This window comes from Manis javanica, chromosome 3 (genome assembly GCF_040802235.1).
Source record: "Manis javanica isolate MJ-LG chromosome 3, MJ_LKY, whole genome shotgun sequence".
Classification (NCBI taxonomy): Eukaryota; Metazoa; Chordata; class Mammalia; order Pholidota; family Manidae; genus Manis; species Manis javanica.
Window position 1 is genome coordinate 29,871,308 of NC_133158.1, and position 19,878 is coordinate 29,891,185.

The following is a 19,878-nucleotide window of genomic DNA, read 5'->3' on the forward strand; positions in this document are numbered from 1 at the left end:
AAATACCAACAGCATTCTTCAACAAACTAAAACAAATAGTTCTAAAATTCATGTGGAACCACAAAAGACCCCAAATAGCCAAGCAATCCTGAGAAAGAAGAACAAAGTTGGGAGGATTATGCTCCCTAACTTCAAGCTCTACTACAAAGCCACAGTAATCAAAACAATTTGGTATTGGCACAAGAACAGAGCCATAGATCAATAGAACAGAATAGAGAGCCCAGATATAAACCCAAGCATATATGGTCAATTAATATAAGATAAGGGAGCCATGGATATACAGTGGGGAAAAGACAGCCTCTTCAACAACTGATGTTGGCAAAAATGGACAGCTACATGTAAGAGAATGAAACTGGATTATTGTCTAACTCCATACACAAAAGTAAACTTGAAATGGATAAAAGACCTGAAGGTAAGTTATGAAACCATAAAACTCAAAGAAGAAAACAGAGGCAAAAATCTCTTGAATATAAACACGAGCAAATTTTTCCTGAACACATCTCTTCAGGCAAGGGAAACAAAATAAAAAATGAACAAATGGGACCACATCAAACTAAAAAGCTTCTGTACAGCAAAGGACACCATCAGAACAAAAAGGCAATGTACAGTATGGGAGAATATATTCATAAACAATTTATCCAATAAGGGGTTAACATCCAAAATAGATAAAGAACTCACATGACTCAACAACAACAACAACAACAAAAACCAAATAACCCAATTAAAAAAATAGGTGGAGGATCTCAACAGACATTTCTCCAAAGAAGTAATTCAGATGACCAATGGGCACATGAAAAGATGCTCCACATCACTAATCATCAGGTAAATGTATATCAAAACCACAATGAAATACCACCTCACTTTAGTCAGAATGGCCACTGTCCAAAAGACAAGAAATAACAAATGTTGGCAAGGATATAGAGAAATAGGAATCCTCCTACACTGTTGGTAGGAATGTAAATTGGTGCAGCCACTGTGGAAAGCATTATGGAGGTTCCTCAAAAACTAAAAACAGAAATACCATTTGACCCACTAACTCCACTTCTAGGAATTTACCTGAGGAAAACAAATTCCTGATTTGAGAAGATACATGAATCCCTATATTTATTGCTGCATTATTTACAATAGTCAAGTTATGGAAGGAATGTAAGTGTCCATCAACAGATGAACAGATAAAGAAGATGTGGTACATACGCACAATGGAATATTATTCAGGTATAACAAAAGAAATTCTGCCATTTGTGACAACATGGATGATCTAGAGGACATTATGCTCAGTGAAATAAGCCAGGTGGAGAAAGACAAACACCATATGAAAGACAAACACTTATTTGTGAAATCTAAAAACAAAACAAAACAGAATGAACAAAACAGCAATAGACTTACAGACACTGAGAAGTGACTGGTGGTTACCATGGGGAATGGATCAGGATGGGAAGGTAGGGAGCATGAAGGGGATAAAGGGGCACAAAAATTCTCAATCATAATGTAAGTTGGTCACAGGGATGGTAGTACAGCATGGAGAATACAGTCAATGATTCTGTAACATCTTCCTATTTTGACAGATAATAACTGCACTAGTTGGGGTGAGGATTTAATAATATGGGTAACTGCTGAACCAATGTGTTGTATACTTGAAACCAATATAAGATTGTATATCAATGATACTTCAATAAAAAAATAATTAAATGACTTAAAAATAAAAATAAAAAATAAAAAGTTTATTGAAACCCTGGGGAATCCACCATCTGCTAGCCACCCAAGATGTGAACATAGAAAGGTAATTACACCAAAGACAGGGGTTTGCTCACAGCCTGTTGTACTTTCCCTTCATACCAGAGATTTTCAAATATAATTTTAGAAGCAGAATCCCCACTTTTAATGAGAGACTTCATAAGGAATCCCCAAATATTTCAAACAACAGTTTTACTCTACTCTATCTTAAGGGTGAAGGTCCTGGAGCTCTGTCCACTGGGGCTATCCTGCCCTGTTCCCCCAGTCTGTCCCTGGGGCTTTCCACATTCCTCCCCAAGGAAGCCAAAGGCTCCTCAAAGCACAGTTGGTAAATCCACGCATCATTACCTGGTGTGCTAGTGTTCCCCATTCACTAGCCTTCTTGGATTCTAACATCCATCCCAAGTCCAGTTAGATCTTGCCTCCACAGTCAGTTCTGGGCCAAACCGTGGTGATCTGAAATTATTCCTTGGAAATGGCAAGGCATGCCCACCCCCAGCACCTCACGTGATCCACAGAACGGTACTCCATTTTGCAGGTGAGACTACTGAGATCCAGATGAGCTACGTGCCTGCTGAAGGTCCCACAGTCAGTAAGGAGCGTAGACTTCAGCCTGTCCTACCTGACTCCAAACCCATGCCCTGCCTCAGTACCTGCTGCGTCCATGCTCCCCCAGCTTTCACTCTATGTCTTCTGCCTTCGTAGGTAACATATTCCCATGGTGGCAGGTCTGAATCTCTTGAGCACTTATACAAACTAAAATGCCCAGGGCCCCATTCCAGATGTAGAGAATCAGAAGCTGGGGTTACAGCCATTATATCACACCATGAGGACCTCTGTCACTTGGGCACAAAATGCTAACTAGATTTCTGGTTAGCCGCCCTCCAGCTCTGTGTGTTGAAGGAAGGGGACCCGATCCCAAATAGCAGCAGAGTCTGAGCAGGACTTACTGTGTAAAGCTCATTGGTGACCTTCAGGAGCTCCTCATGCATCTGCAGGCCAATCTCCTTGCTCTGGAATAAGGAAGAACAAATATTAGAGAGAAAAAGTCATTGGTAGCATTGACCAATTTCCTTTTCAACACAGAAAGAGCAGGAATACTTGGGGTGGGGTGGGAAGGGTACAGAAATCAACATAAACCCCATTGATCTAGACTTGAATTCCTCAACTTGTAACAAATCCATAGAGATAGGCTCCTTGCAAATGGAATTCCCTGGCCATATAAGTTGGGGAACCCTACATATCACCGCCCAGTGTTGGTGATTCACAGAGATATCACCACATAAAAGATTCTGAGAAGCCCCACAGCCAATCGGCACATTCATCTTTCTTTAATTCTGTGGGTCTTAGGCTGATGTGAGCAGAGTATGTGTTCCTAGCTCAATACTCATTAACGCCTCATGAGAGTGGGGTTCCATAGAACACAGTTTGAGAAATAATGATCTAGCATCTCAATCCATCACAAGCAGTACAGGTTAACGGACAGCCCACTGAAGCACAGGGCAAGGCAGGAGGTGGGGGTTCTCGCCCCCACTGCATCACCGGCTGGCCACGTGGTCTTGCAGCCATAGTCATCGCATCTATAAAATAAAAAGCTTAACGTAAAGCATCCCTTCCTAAAGTATGGTCTGGGGGTCCCTGCCGGCAGAATTAAAAAAGGGGCAGAGGCTTCTGTGACCAGATATGTTTGGGAAAAGCTGGCAGAACAAAGTGAGACAGGTTTTCTTACTGCAGAACTTTCCAGAGGTTTTTGTACCCTCATGTGCACAGACTTCCTAAGGGGGCTGCAGTGTGTATTTTAGTTGGCCTCATTCTTTTCCCACAGAGTGACTTACACATTCAGTATATTGGTGAACATGAGTCAGAAAACAGTGAACAAATCATCTCTAGGTTTTACCCAGCCTGAAGAGTCTAGGATTCTCTATTACTGTATGTATTATGATGACGATGATGGTGATGATGGTAAATACTCTTCAGTTTGCCCAGACCATACTGAAAATATTCCACACTGAAAACAGGTACCCTGATGCCGCCCCTGAGAGCTGAGCCGTCCGGCTCTCCCTTGAGCTCCCTCAGCCTCAAGCATGACCAGCAGCTGATGGGCAAGGACCAGTCTTCTCTTGTTCCTGCACAGTCAGCAGCCCCCAGGCTCAGCAGTAGCTGAGGAAGCTCAGTACCAGACATGAGGCCTTCCTAGGCTCCTTCTCCCTGCCCCACAGCCTTTCTCTCACTCCGAGGCCTGAAATTGCCAAGAATCACCCAACTGAAAGTAGTCCTTGCCTGCACCAGATCTCTTAACAGAGCCACATCTCTGGAGTTATTCCAGAGATGGACTTTGACCTCCCTCCAATCTGGTGGCTCAAGAAAGGGGACCCAATCCAGAACCACAGCAGAGCCTGAGTAGAACCTTCTGGGCAGAGCTCATGGAGAAGCCTTCAGTCACATCCTGTGCATCCACAGTGGGACTTGATGAAGCCAACCACTCTGCCCATCTTCTATCGTCCCTACTTCTTGCAAGAAAGCAGTCAGTCTGTGCCTTGGTTTCCCCTGTGGCCCCTCCCGGTGAAGTTTGTCCCACTGCTGACTCCAGACTCCCTAACACCTCCAGGGGCCTCCCTCTTGGTCCTCAGTCTTGCCAATATCTGACAGTCAAGACTTAATTTCTTATGTATTCATATTTATGATCTAACTTTTTTGATAGGTAATAAATATATATGTTAAACAAGTAAAAACTAAAATGTAAGCCTCCAGACTCCTAGAACCCCGCCAAGAGGCAAGTGCTATTAGAAGTTTCTTCTGATACCTTCCAGAAACAGCCTATGAATATACAAGCATACATCTGGATAGGGTATTTCTTTATTAACAAAAATAAGAGTATTCTATACACACTTTTGCAACGTGCTTTTTTTCACCTATCTGAGAGATTTTTTTCCTATGTAGCTCCTCCATCCTTTTTTTTTTAAGTTGTTTGGGGTTTCATATGCTAGACATATCATAATTAACCAGCTCCATAGTAATGGACATTTAGGTTGTCTCTGATCTCTTAACATTTGAAGCAATGGTGTGGTGAACATACTAACACCCATCATTGTGCACATAAGCAGGGATCCCAGTCAGATAAAATTTCAGAAGCAGCTCTGCTGGGAATAGTCCTGCCTCCAAAATTCCCACCAGCTTTGCCTTCTCAGGCTCTGTCCCAGTTAGTGCCACAAGCACTCCTGACCTCAACTTGTACTTCTCAGTGACCCACAGCCATGTCACCAACTCCATGGTCCCCTCTCTTGGGCCTTGTCCTATATGACCTTGAGCCCAAGTTCAAAGACCTGTGTCTTCGGCAGTCACAAAACAGTATAGTCTGGATGTCTCCTCATCGCATCAACTCAAATTGTTCAAGAGCAAACTCCTGAACTTTACCCCATCCCCTTGAATTTGGTAAACTGGACAATATCTTCCCAGGCATGGCAACTGGATATCTTGGAGTTATTTTTGACACTATGTAAAAATTCCTCTTCCACAATCCAATCTGTCACTGTGTCCTGTCTTCATACTGCACAATCCTTTGCTCTCTGTAGCAGGCAATGAGCTGAAGACTTCCAGGGAAGCTGAACCCACCCCAACTCAAGATGGTGGATTCTGGTATATGCTGTTAGTCCAGGGGATGTGACCTAACTGGACAGAAGAGAAGAATGCTCCTTAATCATTTTGCTAGGTGCTAAATTCAGACATCTCAGATTATTAAGCTTTTCTAAATGCCTTAAGCTTTTTGAACACCAGCAAAAAAGCATGGAGTCCCAGTTGCTACCAGCAGGCCTCATAGGATCAGAAGAGGAAGCAGCCGTAAGTGGCAGAACAAAAGAAACCTGGTTCCTTCTTCATCTCCTGGGAAACTGGTAGAACTGAACCTAAAACCTACCTACATGTGAACTTCCAGTTCTGTGGCTTTGCTGGTTAAGCCACTTTAAGCTGGGGTTTTCTGTTACTTGCAGCCAACAGCATCCTAAGGGATCCATTTCCCACCACCAGTCCCAGAGCAAGCACATCCGCAATGCAGGACCCAGATTGCTGCCACTGCCCCTTAACAAAGTCCCCAACTTTTGTGCTGACCCTGCATAACCGTGCAGTGTACTTTCCTAAAAAACTGTTCACTGTGTTCCTCCAAATCCTCCTCAGTCCCTACAGGATCAAGGCCCAGTTCTTTAGTTTGACTTTCGAGGCTCTATGCAACTAACCCAGGCCTGGTTATATAGTAGAGAGGGCTGAATTTTGGAACCACGGGGACCAGGACTGGAGGTGGGGCTTTAAGCCATTTGACCTCTGGGCACCTCAGCTTCCCCATTTGTAAAAGGAGCACCTGCTTCTGCTCTACTTGGTACTTATCAAGGGAAGTGTAATCATCTTGCTTGTTTACTTGTTTCTTCATTTATCATTTCTTTCCTCCACTTGACTGTAAGCCCCATGAGCACAAAAAGACTTTCTCTCTGGTGGTAGAGGCTCAGATCCCCAGCAGCTCCCAGCCAGGAGTGCCCTTCAGAAGGATAGCCTAATCAAGAGGACAAGGTAATAGTCCCTCCAAAGACTGACAGGTGTCTGTCCAAAGACACATGTGTGTGGGGCATAGAGTTCCTGTCTCCACTGAGACAGCACTGAAGGGTTGCTCCATCTTTAGAACTCCCCATAGGGCGGGCTAGGACTTCCAATAAGGAGGCAGAGGAAAGACTGCACGGAGAGGGACTGGAGGTCTGGTTCTTGTGTTTCCTCAGTGGAACTGTAAGCCACCAGAGGAAACCTGCTTGAGTCTCTGCTCATCTCCCGCTCAGCACCAAGCATAGGGTTGGCTACAGAGTGAGTGCTCTGCAAAAAGTTTCTGAACTGCATGGGACTTAAAGGCATTTCATTATTTTTATAATGGTTGGGGATAGTTAGGAAGGGAAATATTCTCAACTACAGTTCCAGAAACTACTGAATGAGGAACCCAAACCAAACGTTCCACCAGGAACAGGAGGCCAAAACCCTGCTAATCTCTAGCAGACCATCACACCCAGTCCTTGGGGACCCACGTGGAAACATATTAGCACTCAATGCCCACATTTCTAACATGACTTTCATGCCTTCAGAGGTCAGTGGTGGCAGGCTGTTTTATGCACAGGAAGTATGTGGACTGCGGAAAATGATTACACTGGGCCAAGGACGGCTCGGCCACAACAGCCATGGTTCCTCAGGGTTGCAAGGGCAGAGCCCTGTCTTTCTGACCCAAGTAAGTCTGTAAAATCAGGTAGCAGGTGTTTCCCACCCTGTCTCTTTCTTCTGCCCATAGCCAAGTCCTGTTAAACTCCCCTTAAGACCAGATAACACTTAGATATGGGGGCCTGTCCTGGGCTCTGACGATGGTTTGCAGCTTCTCCCGCCTCTAACCACTAGATTCCAGTAGCATTCTCCACCCTGACCCAAAGTTGTGACAAAATTATCTCCAGACATAGTCAAATGTTCCCTGGGGGACAAAATGGCCCCACTTAAGAACCACTGCCCTAGACCAATGGCTCTGAGGGGCAGCTTCTCCAGCCTGCAGAAGCCATTCACTGTTTTCAAAAATTCTGACTTGTTTCTCAGCATTTAAAAATCAGAAAATTCCCCTTACAAGTCTTGATTTTTAGCTTCTCCTGAAAACTAGAAAAATCTAGCAATACTGAGCCACCATTCAGAGTATGGCTCTCCTTTGTATCTCTGGTTGGCCACAGTGTCCAGAATCTCCTGTCCATGGCACCCATCTGGCCCATGGAGGCATTTGAGTTTATGACCCAGAAACCAGTGGGGTCTCTTGGGGAGGTGGCCATCTGAATCCGCTGACGCTCATCAAGGAACGGCAGCCCAGACCTGCTGGACCGGACCCTGGCAGAGTGCCTTCTAAACAAGCATGCTTCCATTTGAGAAGCACTGAAGAGCCTGCTTCCTGAGACTGAACCTCGTGGCTCACCCATGGATATGAAACCACGGCCTCCATGGATTCCCAGCAACCCCTGAACCCATCCTCCTGCCAGCACTACCTCCTCTTGCACTTTTGTGGCCAATTCTTCACCTAGCTTTGATTCATTTTACACACGCATTTATTATTAAAATAAAAATTATCTGAAAATACCTACTAGATACCAGTCTTACACAAGGCCCTAAAGACACAGAGCTGCATGAGACATGTTCTTTCTTTACCAATTGCAGCTAGCACTTATGGAGCACTCTCCACATGCTGGATACTGTCCAAAGTCACTTCCATACATTCTCAAATTTAAACCTTTAAAGTGGGTATTATGATTATACCCACTGGACGGGTGAGGGCTAGAGGCTCAGAAGGGCTGAGCAACTTGCTCCAGGCTGTACATCTAGGAAGAGGCAGAGCCAGGTTCAGCTTTTGGTTGGTCTGACTCCAGAGCTAGCACTCATAATGACTTCCTGTGGTCTGCTTCCTCTGGGCCTCATGGAAGATGCAGGCACATGGATGAAAAGAAGCCATTGCAATGCTGGAAAAGCAATAAGTCCAGGCCACAAAGGAGGGCTTGCCCTCTGGACACCGTTTGCTTGTCTGATGCACTTTCTCATCACCTGTTCAGGAATCTGCATCCCTGGCCTTTACCCCCACTCATAGGCAGGTTTAGTTCTGGTCTTTTGTGGTCTACCTGCCCTGCCAGAAATAAATCAACCACAACAGCCACCTTTCACTTCTCTCCTCCTCTTTCTCCCAATAACAGGAGATGAGATATGGTGGGACTGACCCCTGCCTGCATGGCCACATACGATGGTCCATCAGTTAGGGGATGCACCTGACCAGAGTGCTCCAGCACCTTGTCTCTAGCGATTGGGTCAGAGATAGAAATGTATTCCAGGCTGAGCCAATTAGAATCTTCCCTGGGAGCTTTCTAACAACCATACCCTCAGATCACCTCTCCTCTGGGACAGGATGCTAAGGTCAGGGCATCAGGAGTCTTGGGTGGCCTGCAATTGCCTTGCTCACCACAAGGAGAACGGGGGCCTTGGCAAGAACATTTACATACTGATCTAGTGACGCCTAAGCAAGACTTACCTCTGGACTTTTCCAGCTTATAGGATCTAGTAAATTTTCATTTTTGCTTGTGTGAAAGAACACTGACATAATCTGTGCTTATGTCAGTCTGAACACACCAGAATGATCACAGAGTGAGAAAACCTTCTGAGAACCCTCCACCAGGCACCAGCTTTCAAACAGTTCCTGCAAAAGGACCAATTTCCAACCAATTAGAGCATAAACTCCTTCAAGGCAGGGACTGCAGCTTCCCATAGTGCTGATCACAAAGACTTTCATACAAAAGGAGCTCCATAAATGCCTAGGCATGAGCTGACTGATATGCAAAAGCAGGAGAAAACCAGAGAGGAATAAAAGGTGACTTTCTTTTTTTTTTTTTTTTGCCAAAAAAACACATATTCATAGGGCCATCTGGCAAAATTTTTTTGAGAAATGATTCCTCAATGAAATCAATTTTAATTTCTTTGCCATGAAACTCTTGTCACAGCGATTTAATTTTCAATAGTCAACTAATCATGCTTTTGAAGAAAAACCCTCAAAAACACTAAAGTTCTAGATCCTAGAACTTTATGAGCTTATTTGAATATCTCTATCTTTACAAGGCATGTTTCTTTCTCAAACTAACTTAAAAAGGGATCGTGTCCAATGCTTATGTCATCCTTAACATCTAGAAAATACAGGTGTCCTAAAATGCAGGGTTTTAATGACAAGACGTCCTCTTCACTTCTGCGAAGGAGACCATCCTAAAACTCCTTTAGAAAATTTTAAAGCAGAGAGTGAGGTGGAGGCTCTCCCAGCTCTTGATCATCCACTCAGGGCCTCCTGGCCTCTCTGCTGTCTCATCAGGCACGGCTCCAGCGAGGTTGTCTCTTTTTCCTCCCTATTTTTCTTCACTAGATGCTCTTAGTTGGGTTACCATTCCATGAGGAATGTGCTGGGGTTCCAAGAAAACTATAGGAGACAAACAAAACTAAATAAAAACAAAATACCTATGTCTATTTACTTTTCCACACTCTGGCTTTTTCTCATCAAATAAAATTTGAGACTCACAGGTGTTCCCTATTTAAATATGTGATATATATGGAAGCAGTGGCCATCTCCCAAAGCAATTGTGTTTTTATTTCCAAAACAAAGGCTTAAAAGGCACATCTCAGAGGGATGGGGCTCCTCCTGTCTGTCCTAGGAGGATAGCTTATCCCTGACCACAGCAGCTGGGAGAGCTAACTGGCTGTTTCTTCTAGCTGTGTCTCAGCTTGTCCATACTGGGCTGTTGGCGCTCTGACATGTCACCAGCCCTGCCTCCAAACATCACCCTCAGCCTCATCTCTGCCCCGCCTTCCATCTGAACCCTTGTTATTCTTTCTCTCTCCTCCATTGTCTTCCTTTCCCTGCTCCTGGACACCTGCTTTCTTCCCCCACCCCTTTCCAAACTAATATGTCTCCTGTTGCTGTGACTCCAAATGTTGTCAACTACATGTTTTTGCAAGAAGCCAGAATGCAGACTTGGGCCCTGAGCTCTTCCCCCTGTTGGCAGGGCTGGGAAACCACACTGCAAGGAAACAGGAAGGCCTTGGAACCACTCACCATAGGTTCTAGGCACTGGTGGGCCCCACTGATGCTACACAGGAGCCCAGCAACGGGATGACACAATAAGCCTTGCACAGTGCCTGTCACGTTCTTCCCCCTGTAATTCCTGCCAGCATCTCTCTGGGATCCTATCTGAATGAAGGCCTTCATTTTCAGAAATGCTGAAAACAACAGGTCTGAGGGAGTCTAAGGATACCTTGGAATGGCCACAAAATAGTGACTTGACATGGTCAATCTAGTAGTTTCTGAATCTCTACTAATAATACTATTTTTTATTAAGGTTTGATTGATATACACTCTTATGAAGGTTTCACATGAAAAAACAATATGGTTACTACATTAACCCATATTATCAAGTCCCCACCCATACCCCAATGCGGTCACTGTCCATCAGTGCAGCAAGTTGCCAGAGATCCACTATGTCCCTTCTCTGTGATACACTGTTCTCCCCGTGATCCCCCACACCACGTGTACTAAATATAATACTCCTCAATCCCCTTCTCCCTCCCTCCCCACCTGCCCTGCTACACCCCACCCCTTTGGTAACCACTGGTTCATTCTTAGAGTCTCTGAGTCTGCTGCCATTTGTTCCTTCAGTTTTGCTTCAATGTTATACTCCACAAATGAGGGAAATCATTCGGCATTTGTCTTTGTCCGCCTGGCTTATTTCACTGAGCATAATGTCCTCCAGCTCCATCCATGTTGTTGCAAATGGTAGGATTTGTTTCTTTCTTATGGCTAAATAGTATTCCATTGTGTATATGTACCACATCTTCTTTATCCAATCACCTACTGATGGACACTTAGGTTGCTTCCATATCTTGGCTATAATAAAAAGTGCTACGATAAATATAGGGGTGCATATGTCTTTTTTAATCTGAAAAGTTGTATTCTTTGGGTAAATTCCAAGGAGTGGGATGCCCGGGTCAAATGGTATTTCTATTTTGAGTGTTTTGAGGAACCTCCATATTGCTTTCCACAATGGTTTAACTAGCTTACATTCCCACCAGCAGTGTAGGAGGTTCCCCTTTCTCCACATCCTCACCAACATTTGTTGTTCTTAGTCTTTTCGATGCTGGCCATCCTTACTGGTGTGAGGTGATATCTCATCGTGGTTTTAATCTGCATTTCCCTGATGATTAGTGATGTGGAGCATCTTTTCATGTGTCTGTTGGCCATCCAAATTTCTTCTTTGGAGAACTGTCTCTTCATATCCTCTGCCCATTTGTTAATCAGGTTATTTGCTTTTTGAGAGTTGAGGCATGTAAGTTCTTTATATATTTTGGATGTTAACCCCTTGTCGGATATGTCACTTACAAATATATTCTTCCATACTGAAGGATGCCTTTTTGTTCTGTTGATGGTGGCCTTTGCCATACAGAAACTTTTTAGTTTGATGTAGTCCATGAGTTCATTTTTTGCTTTTGTTTCCCTTGCTCAAGGAGATGCAGTCAGGAAGAAGTTGCTCATGCTTTTATTCAGGAGATGTTTGCCTATGTTGTCTTCTAAGAGTTTTATGGTTTCATGACTTACATTCAAGTCTTTAATGTATTTTGAGTTTACTTTTTGTGTATGGGGTTAAACAATAATCCAGTTTCATTCTCTTGCATGTAGCTGTCCAGTTTTGCCAACACCAGCTGTTGAAGAGGCTGTCATTTCCCCATTGTATGTCCATGGCTCCTTTATTATATATTAATTGACCATATATGGTTGGGCTTATATCAGGGCTCTCTAGTCTGTTCCATTAGTCTATGGATCTGTTCTTGTGCCAGTACCAAATTGTCTTGATTACTGTGGCTTTGTAGTAGAGCTTGAAGCCAGGAAGCGTAATCCCCCCAGCTTTATTCTTCCTTCTCAGGATTGCTTTGGCTATTCAAGGTCTTTTATGGTTCCATATGAATTTTAGGATGATTTTCTCTAGTTTGTTGAAGAATACTGTTCGTATTTTGATAGGAATTGCATCAAATCTATAGATTGCTTTAGGCAGGATGGCCATTTTGACAATATTAAGTCTTCCTATCCATGAACACGGGATGTGTTTCCATTTATTGGTATCTTCTTTAATTTCTCTCATGAGTGTCTTGTAGTTTTCAGAGTATAGGTCTTTCACTTCCCTGGCTAGGTTTATTCCTAGGTATTTTATTCTTTTTGATGCAGTTGTGAATGGAATTGTTTTCCTGATTTCTCTCTCTGCTAGTTCATTGTTAGTGTATAGAAATGCCACAGATTTCTGTGTATTAATTTTGTATCCTGAAACTTTGCTGAATTCAGATACTAGATCTAATAGTTTTGGAGTGGATTTTTTAGGGTTTTTTATGTACAATATCATGTCATCTGCAAACAGGGACAGTTTAACTTATTCCTTGCCGATCTGGATGCCTTTTATTTCTTTGTGTTGTCTGATTGCCATGGCTAGGACCTCCAGAACTATGTTGAATAGAAGTGGGGAGACTGGGCATCCTTGTCTTGTTCCCTTTCTTAAAGGAAAAGCTTTCAGCTTCTCGCTTTTAAGTATAATGTTGTCTGTGGGTTTGTCATATATGGCCTTTATTATGTTGAGGTACTTGCCCTCTATATCTATTTTGTTGAGAGTTTTTATCATGAATGGATGTTGAATATTTTCAAATGCTTTTTCAGCATCTATAGAAATGATCATATGGTTTTTGTCCTTCTTTTTGTTGATGTGGTGGATGACATTGATGAATTTTCAAATGTTGTACCATCCTTGCATCCCTGGAATAAATCCTACTTGGTCATGATGGATGATCTTTCTGATGTATTTTTGAATTCAATTTGCTAATATTTTGTTGAGTATCTTTGCATCTATGTTCATCAGGGATATTGGTCTGTAATTCTCATTTTTTGTGGTGTCTTTGCCTGGTTTTTGTTTTAGAGTGATACTGGCCTCATAGAATGAGTTTGGAAGTATTCCCTCTTCTTCTACACTTTGGAAAACTTTAAGGAGGATGGGTATTAGGTCTTCACTAAATGTTTGATAAAATTCAGTGGTGTGAAGCCATCTGGTCCAGGAGTTTTGTTTCTTGGTAGATTTTTGATTACCAGTTCAATTTCATTGCTGGTAATTAGTCTGTTCAGATTTTCTGTTTCTTCTTTGGTCAGCCTTGAAAGGTTGTATTTTTCTAGAAAGTTGTCCATTTCTTCTAGGTTATCCAGTTTTTTAGCACATAATTTTTCATAGTATTCTCTAATAACTCTTTGTATTTCTGTGGTGTCTCTAGTGCTTTTTCTTTTCTCATTTCTGATTCTGTTTATGTGTGTAGACTCTCTTTTTTTCTTGATAATTCTGGCTAGGGGTTAATCTATTTTGTTTATTTTCACAAAGAACCAGCTCTTGCTTTCATTGATTCTATTGTTTTATTCTTCTTGATTTTATTTATTTATGCTCTAATCTTTATTATGTCCCTCATTCTACTGACTTTGGGCCTCATTTGTTCTTCTTTTCTAGTTTCATTAATTTTGAGTTTAGACTGCTTATATGGGATTGTTCTTCTTTCCTGAGGTAGGCCTGTATTGCAATAAACTTTCCTGTTAGCATGGCCTTGGCTGTGTCCCACAGGTTTTGTGGTGTTGAATTATTGTTGTCATTTGTCTCCATATATTGCTTGATGTCTGTTTTTATTTGGTCATTGATCCATTGGTTATTTAGGAGCATGTTGTGAAGCCTCCATGTGTTTGTGGGGTTTTTCATTTTCTTTGTGTAATTTATTTCTAGTTTCACACATTTGTGGTCTGAGAAACTGGTTGGTACAATTTCAATCTTTTTGAATTTACCAAGGCTCTTGTGGCCTAGTATATGATCTATTCTTGAAAATGTTCCATGTGCACTTGAGAAGAATGTGTATTCTGCTGCTTTTGGGTGTAGAGTTCCATAGATGTCTTTTAGGTCCATCTGTTCTAATGTGTTGTTCAGTGCCTCTGTGTCCTTACTTATTTTCTGTCTGGTTGATCCATCCTTCAGAGTGAGTGGTGTGTTGAAGTCTCCTAGAATGAATGTATTGCATTCTATTTCCCCTTTTAATTCTGTTAGTATTTGTTTCACATATGTAGGTGCTCCTGTGTTGGGGGCATAGATATTTACAATGGTTATATCTTCTTGTTGGATTGACCCCTTTCTCATTATGTAATGTCCTTCTTTGTCTCTTGTGACTTTCTTTGTTTTGAAGTCTATTTGCCTGATACAAGTACTGCAACTCCTGCTTTTTTCTCTCTATTAGTAGCATGAAATATCTTTTTTCATCCCTTGACTTTTAGTCTGTGTATGCCTTTGGGTTTAAAATGAGTCTTTTGTAGGCAGCACATAGATGGGTCTTGTTTTTTTATCCATTCAGTGACTCTACGTCTTTTGATTGGTGCCTTCAGTCCATTTACATTTAGGGTGATTATCAATAGGTATGTACTTATTACCATTGCAGACTTTAGATTTGTGGTTGCGAAAGATTCAAGGTTAACTCCCTTACTATCTAAGAATCTAACTTAACTCACTTAATATGCTATTACAAACACAGTCTAAAGGTTCTTTTCTTTTTCTCCTCCTTTTTCTTCCTCCTCCATTCTTTATATATTAGGTATCATATTCTGTACTCTTTCTCTATCCCTTGATTGACTTTGGGGATAGTTAATTTATTTTGCATTTGCTTAGTAATTAGCTGTTCTACTTCTTTACTGTGGTTTTATTACCTCTGGTGACAGCTATTACACTTTAGGAACACTTCCATCTATAGCAGTCTCTCCAAAATACACTGTAGTGACAGTTTGTGGTAGGTAAATTCTCTCAGCTTTTGCTTATCTGGAAATTATTTAATCCCTCCTTCAAATTTAAATGATAATCTTGCTGGATAAAGTAATCTTGGTTCCAGGCCGTTCTGCTTCATGGCATTAAATACATCATGCCACTCCCTTCTGGCCTGTAAGGTTTCTGCTGAGAAGTCTGATGTTAGCCTGATGGGTTTTCCTTTGGAGGTGATCTTATTTCTCTCTCTGGCTGCTTTTAATAGTCTGTCCTTATCCTTGATCTTTGCTATTTTAATTACTATATGTCTTGGTGTTGTCTTCCTTGGGTCCCTTGTTTTGGGAGATCTGTGGATTTCCATGGCCTAAGAGACTATCCTTCCCCAGATTGGGGAAGTTTTCAGAAATTACCTCCTCAAAGACACTTTCTACCCCTCTGTCTCTCTCTTCTTCTGGTACCCCTATAATACAAATATTGTTCCATTTGGATTGGTCACACAGTTCTCTCAATATTCTTTCATTCTTAGAGATCCTTTTTTCTCTCTGGGCCTCAGCTTCTTTATATTCCTCTTCTCTAGTTTCTATTTCATTTATCACCTCCTCCACCATATCCAATCTGCTTTTAATACCCTTCATTGTGCCCTTCAATCATTGGATCTCTGACTGGAATTAATTCCTGAGTTCTTGAATATCTTTCTGTACCTCCATGAGCATGTTAATGATTTTTATTTTGAACTCCCTTTCAGGAAGCGTCATGATGTCCATGTCATCTTTCTCAGGAGTTATATTAATTCTACTCTGACCCAGGTTCCTTTGGCATTTCATATTTGTATATGGTGCCCTCTAGTGCCCAGAAGCTCTACTCTTTGGAGCTGCTCAGCACCTAAAGCAATGTTGGGGGTTGCAGGGGAGTGGTATTGGTGCCTGCGGGGAGGAAAGAGCTGTTTCCTGCTTCCCAGTTGCTATGCCTGTCTCCACTGCCTGAACCAGTGGGCCAAGCACACAAGCACACAGGTATAAGCCTCTATGCATTGCGTTTGTAGTGGCTGTAGACAGATCTTCCCTCTGGCTGGCCTAATACTAGGGTAGGGTTTGCTGGTTTGCAAGCCAGGTGGGGCTGGCTGGGAGAAAGGTGCAGCAGGCTGTGTATCACGGAGGGGGTCCTTGGAGCTGTGTAGCCAGCCAGGGAGCTGGAGCGCCTGAAGATTGTGAAAGTTCCCAACCTGCTGGGCAGAGTGTACCTGGACAATTTTGTCTACCTGTCCTTTCTCCTGAGCAGTAAACTCTGTGCAATCCTTGCCCCTTTAGCAGCCCTCTTGCTAAGGCCTTCCTTGTTAGGAAGTCTCTCAGACTGTCCACCTTTCTTTTGTCCCAGAGCAGCCAGATATGGATCCCTGCTTTCCACAAGCAGCTGGAATCTCAGTCTCTCCAGGAATTCTGCCTGGCTTAGCTTTCCAATCCTCTAATCCCGAGAGTATCATGAAAGCACCATGAAATGTAGGTTTGTGCTCCCAGAGCAGATCTCTGGAGTTAGGTATTCAGCAGTCCCAGGCCTCCACTCCCTTCCCACTCTATTTCTCTTCCTCCAGCCGGTGAGCTGGGGTGGGGTAAGGGCTTGGGTCCCGCCAGGCCACGGCTTTGGAATGTTACCCTGTTCTGTGAGGTCTGCTCTTTTATTCAGGTGTATGCAGTCTGGCACAGTCCTCTTTCCTGTTGCTCTTTCAGGATTAGTTGTATTAATTATATTTTCATATTATATGCGGTTTTAGGAGGAAGCCTCTGTCTTACCTCTCACGCTGCCATCTTTAATCCTTTTCTAATAATACTATTATTAATAATAATACTTATTATCATGGTTAACAGTGATGTTCAATACTATTACTACTGATAATACTTAACATTGTAGATAATAACAATAGCTATTGTTTCTTGATCTCTCAGCATGTACCAGGCCCAATGAAAGCTGCTTTACAGACAATACCTCATTTAAGCCTAATATCAGCCCTCTGTGCATGGTACCATCATTAACAGCATTTTCAAGATTAGGACACAAAGGCCCAGAGTGGGTGAGTAATGTGTCCAAGATCCTAGAACTAGTGTATGTGATTCTCTCCACCATTCCACTCTGTTGCTTCCACTGGGAGAGCCAGCACTCTACATGCCTTGAGAAACTTTTTCCCAAACATTCCAAAGTAATTATAAAACACATATATTCCTCTGCCTTAGTATAAGAAGCATGCTGACATTTACAAGGCTCTGCTTTAGATCACTGTGAATATCAGATAATATACAGTGCCCAGTGCGATTTTGCAGAACCTCCTGTTTTGTGTGACCAAGTCTTCCCCCTCCTACCCTCCTGCCCCTACTCACAGCCTCCAGGCAAGGCAGAGGAGGTGGTGTGGAATGCTGGGCTGAGTCTCTGTGGAAGAAGAGCATACTCAGGAATAACCCCTCTTGGCTATGTCCTACATGTTTTTTGTTGTTGTTGGCCAAGCATCTCTTACAGAGAATGAGAAAAAAGTTTGGGGTGGGTGTGGGGGAGAGTCTATGTCCTGGGAAGTGGGACAAAGCTGGTTTCCTGAAAAACCAGTATCTAATAAAACCTGAAGCTGCTCAGTTCTGAGCTGTTTTCTCCCTCTGTACATTATCTTCCAGGTAAATATGGATGTTGTCAGGGCTTATTTGTTAAATTCAAAACATTATTGATCACTTAATGACTGCTGAATCACTGACCTGAAACATCACTTTAACCTGATTTATAATCTGATTTTTCTACTTCATCAGCATTGTTTTTGAAAAAGATGTAATGAGAATTGCATCGGCATTTCAAAAATGTCTATAGTCATATGTCCACTTATCTACCACTTTTCTACCCACTGACCCGTCCACCCGTCTACTCATCCAACCACCACCTACCCTTGAACCTATCCATCCATCCATCCCTTTCCCCTTCCTTTCTATTCCCATTATCAACCTTCCCAATCCAGGCTCTTATTACCCTCCACCACTAATTCTGAATATTAGTGCATATGTACAATAACATGTAACTGTTCTTCCTGAGTTCAGTGCCTCCCTTTTCAAAGTCATCAAATACACTGAATTAATCATCCTTAACTTGGCTCTGATTACCTCATCCCCTACTCAAGAACCTTTGATGGTTCTCCACTGCCTAGAAAATAAAGCCCAGTCTCTCCTTCTGACACCCAAGGGCCTCCTTCATGTCTCCAACCTGCTTTTCCATTTGTCTCCTTAGTTTCAGTTCTCCAATATTTCAAACACACAGAAGAATGGAGAAAACAATAACAAAGATCCATGAACATGCCAATCAAATTAGACACCCATTAAGATTTGGCCATTCTTGCTTCAAAATTACTCAAAGAAAGCAAAACATTATAGATACAATGAAGCGTTCTTTGTCTCCATTCTTCCTCCCTCATTCCTCCAGTACTGTTTTCAAGCCAGTGTGTATTGCTACGCAGTCCACCTTTGCATAGACTTATGTCACACAGATGTCTAACAATACAAACTGTTAATCTGGGTTCTAAATTGTATAAAATCTCATGGTGCACCTTGCTTTTTTCACCCAACATTTTTCCTTTTCCACACTGATACATGTAGATCTAGTTCTTTCATCCTGAAATGATTGTACAATATTCCATTGTGTGACTGTCCATAGCTTACTTAATCATTCTCTTCATGGCTATCTAGGTGACTTCTCTTTGTTTCTTTATTACAAACAATATATAAGCAAACATCCTTGTACGAGGCTTTGTGTATGTGTGCAGACACTCTAGATTCTCTTTAGGTCATACTTAGAAGTGATATTGCTGGGCCAGGGGGTATGCATCTCTTCCTTCCGTGTTATTAGATACTGCCCAGTCATTCTTCAAAGGGGCCGGACCAGTTTACACAATAACTAAAAGGATATGAGAGCTCCTGCTTCTCCCCATACTTGTCAGTACCGAAGATTGTTTTACCAATTTAATGGAAGTTAAACTGTGTCACATTTTGTTTTATTTTACCTTTTCCTGATTACCAGTAAGTATGACCATCTTTTCTTAGATTTTTAACCATGTACAATTCATTTTCTGTGACTTACCCATTTATATCTTTTATGCATGTTCCTATTGTGTTGCTTGCCCTTTTCTTATTAATTTGTAAGAGCTGATTTTATATTCTGAGTCTCAACCTTTTAATTCTGTGCCTGCCAAATATCTTCTCCTTGTCTTGTCTGTATGTTCGCTTTACTTGTTCATTGTTGTAGGAAAATTTTTATATAATGGCATTTATCAATATTTTCTTTTATGGTTCGTGCTTTTTGAAGTTTTCTTTGAGCAAAAGAAACAATTTTTATGTTTCATTCCCTATCTCCAAGGTTTTAAATATAATCATCTACATTTTCTTCCAAACGTTTTAGTTTTGCTTTTTACCTTTAGCACTTTAATCTATCTAGAATATATTTTTGTTGAACTAAGGTAGAAGTCATATTTTTTCCAGAAGAAAACTATACATGTATGTGTGTCTTTGTATAAAATCAGTTCCTAAAAATAATATGAAAAGGACAAATAACCAATGGAATCTGCCCCATTTACTAAATAGTCTATCCATTCCCCGATCTATAATGTGCCGCAGGCATTTACTGTGTTCCTCTTTGTGGAGGACCCAGTTTCTGGGCTCTTTGCTGTCCTGCTGATCAGCTTCCCCAGCACTGCTCTAGTACTACCCATTTTCCTCACTGTCACTTTTGAAGAAGTTTTGAT

The 19,878-nt window shown here is 42.0% G+C and overlaps 1 protein-coding gene across 5 annotated transcripts in view; it reads right to left on the reverse strand.

Annotated features, from left to right (window-relative positions):
• Nucleotides 1-19,878, reverse strand: part of SRGAP3 (SLIT-ROBO Rho GTPase activating protein 3) — a 256,455-nt gene that overhangs the window by 89,381 nt on the left and 147,196 nt on the right. For all 5 annotated transcript variants that reach the window (XR_012128993.1, XM_073230986.1, XM_073230985.1 and 2 more), the window contains exon 4: nucleotides 2,685-2,747. Coding sequence is in view for 4 of the 5 variants with exons in the window: in XM_073230986.1 (XP_073087087.1) it covers nucleotides 2,685-2,747 (63 nt within the window). In the remaining variant the exon portion in view is untranslated. The remainder of the gene's footprint in view (nucleotides 1-2,684; nucleotides 2,748-19,878) is intronic.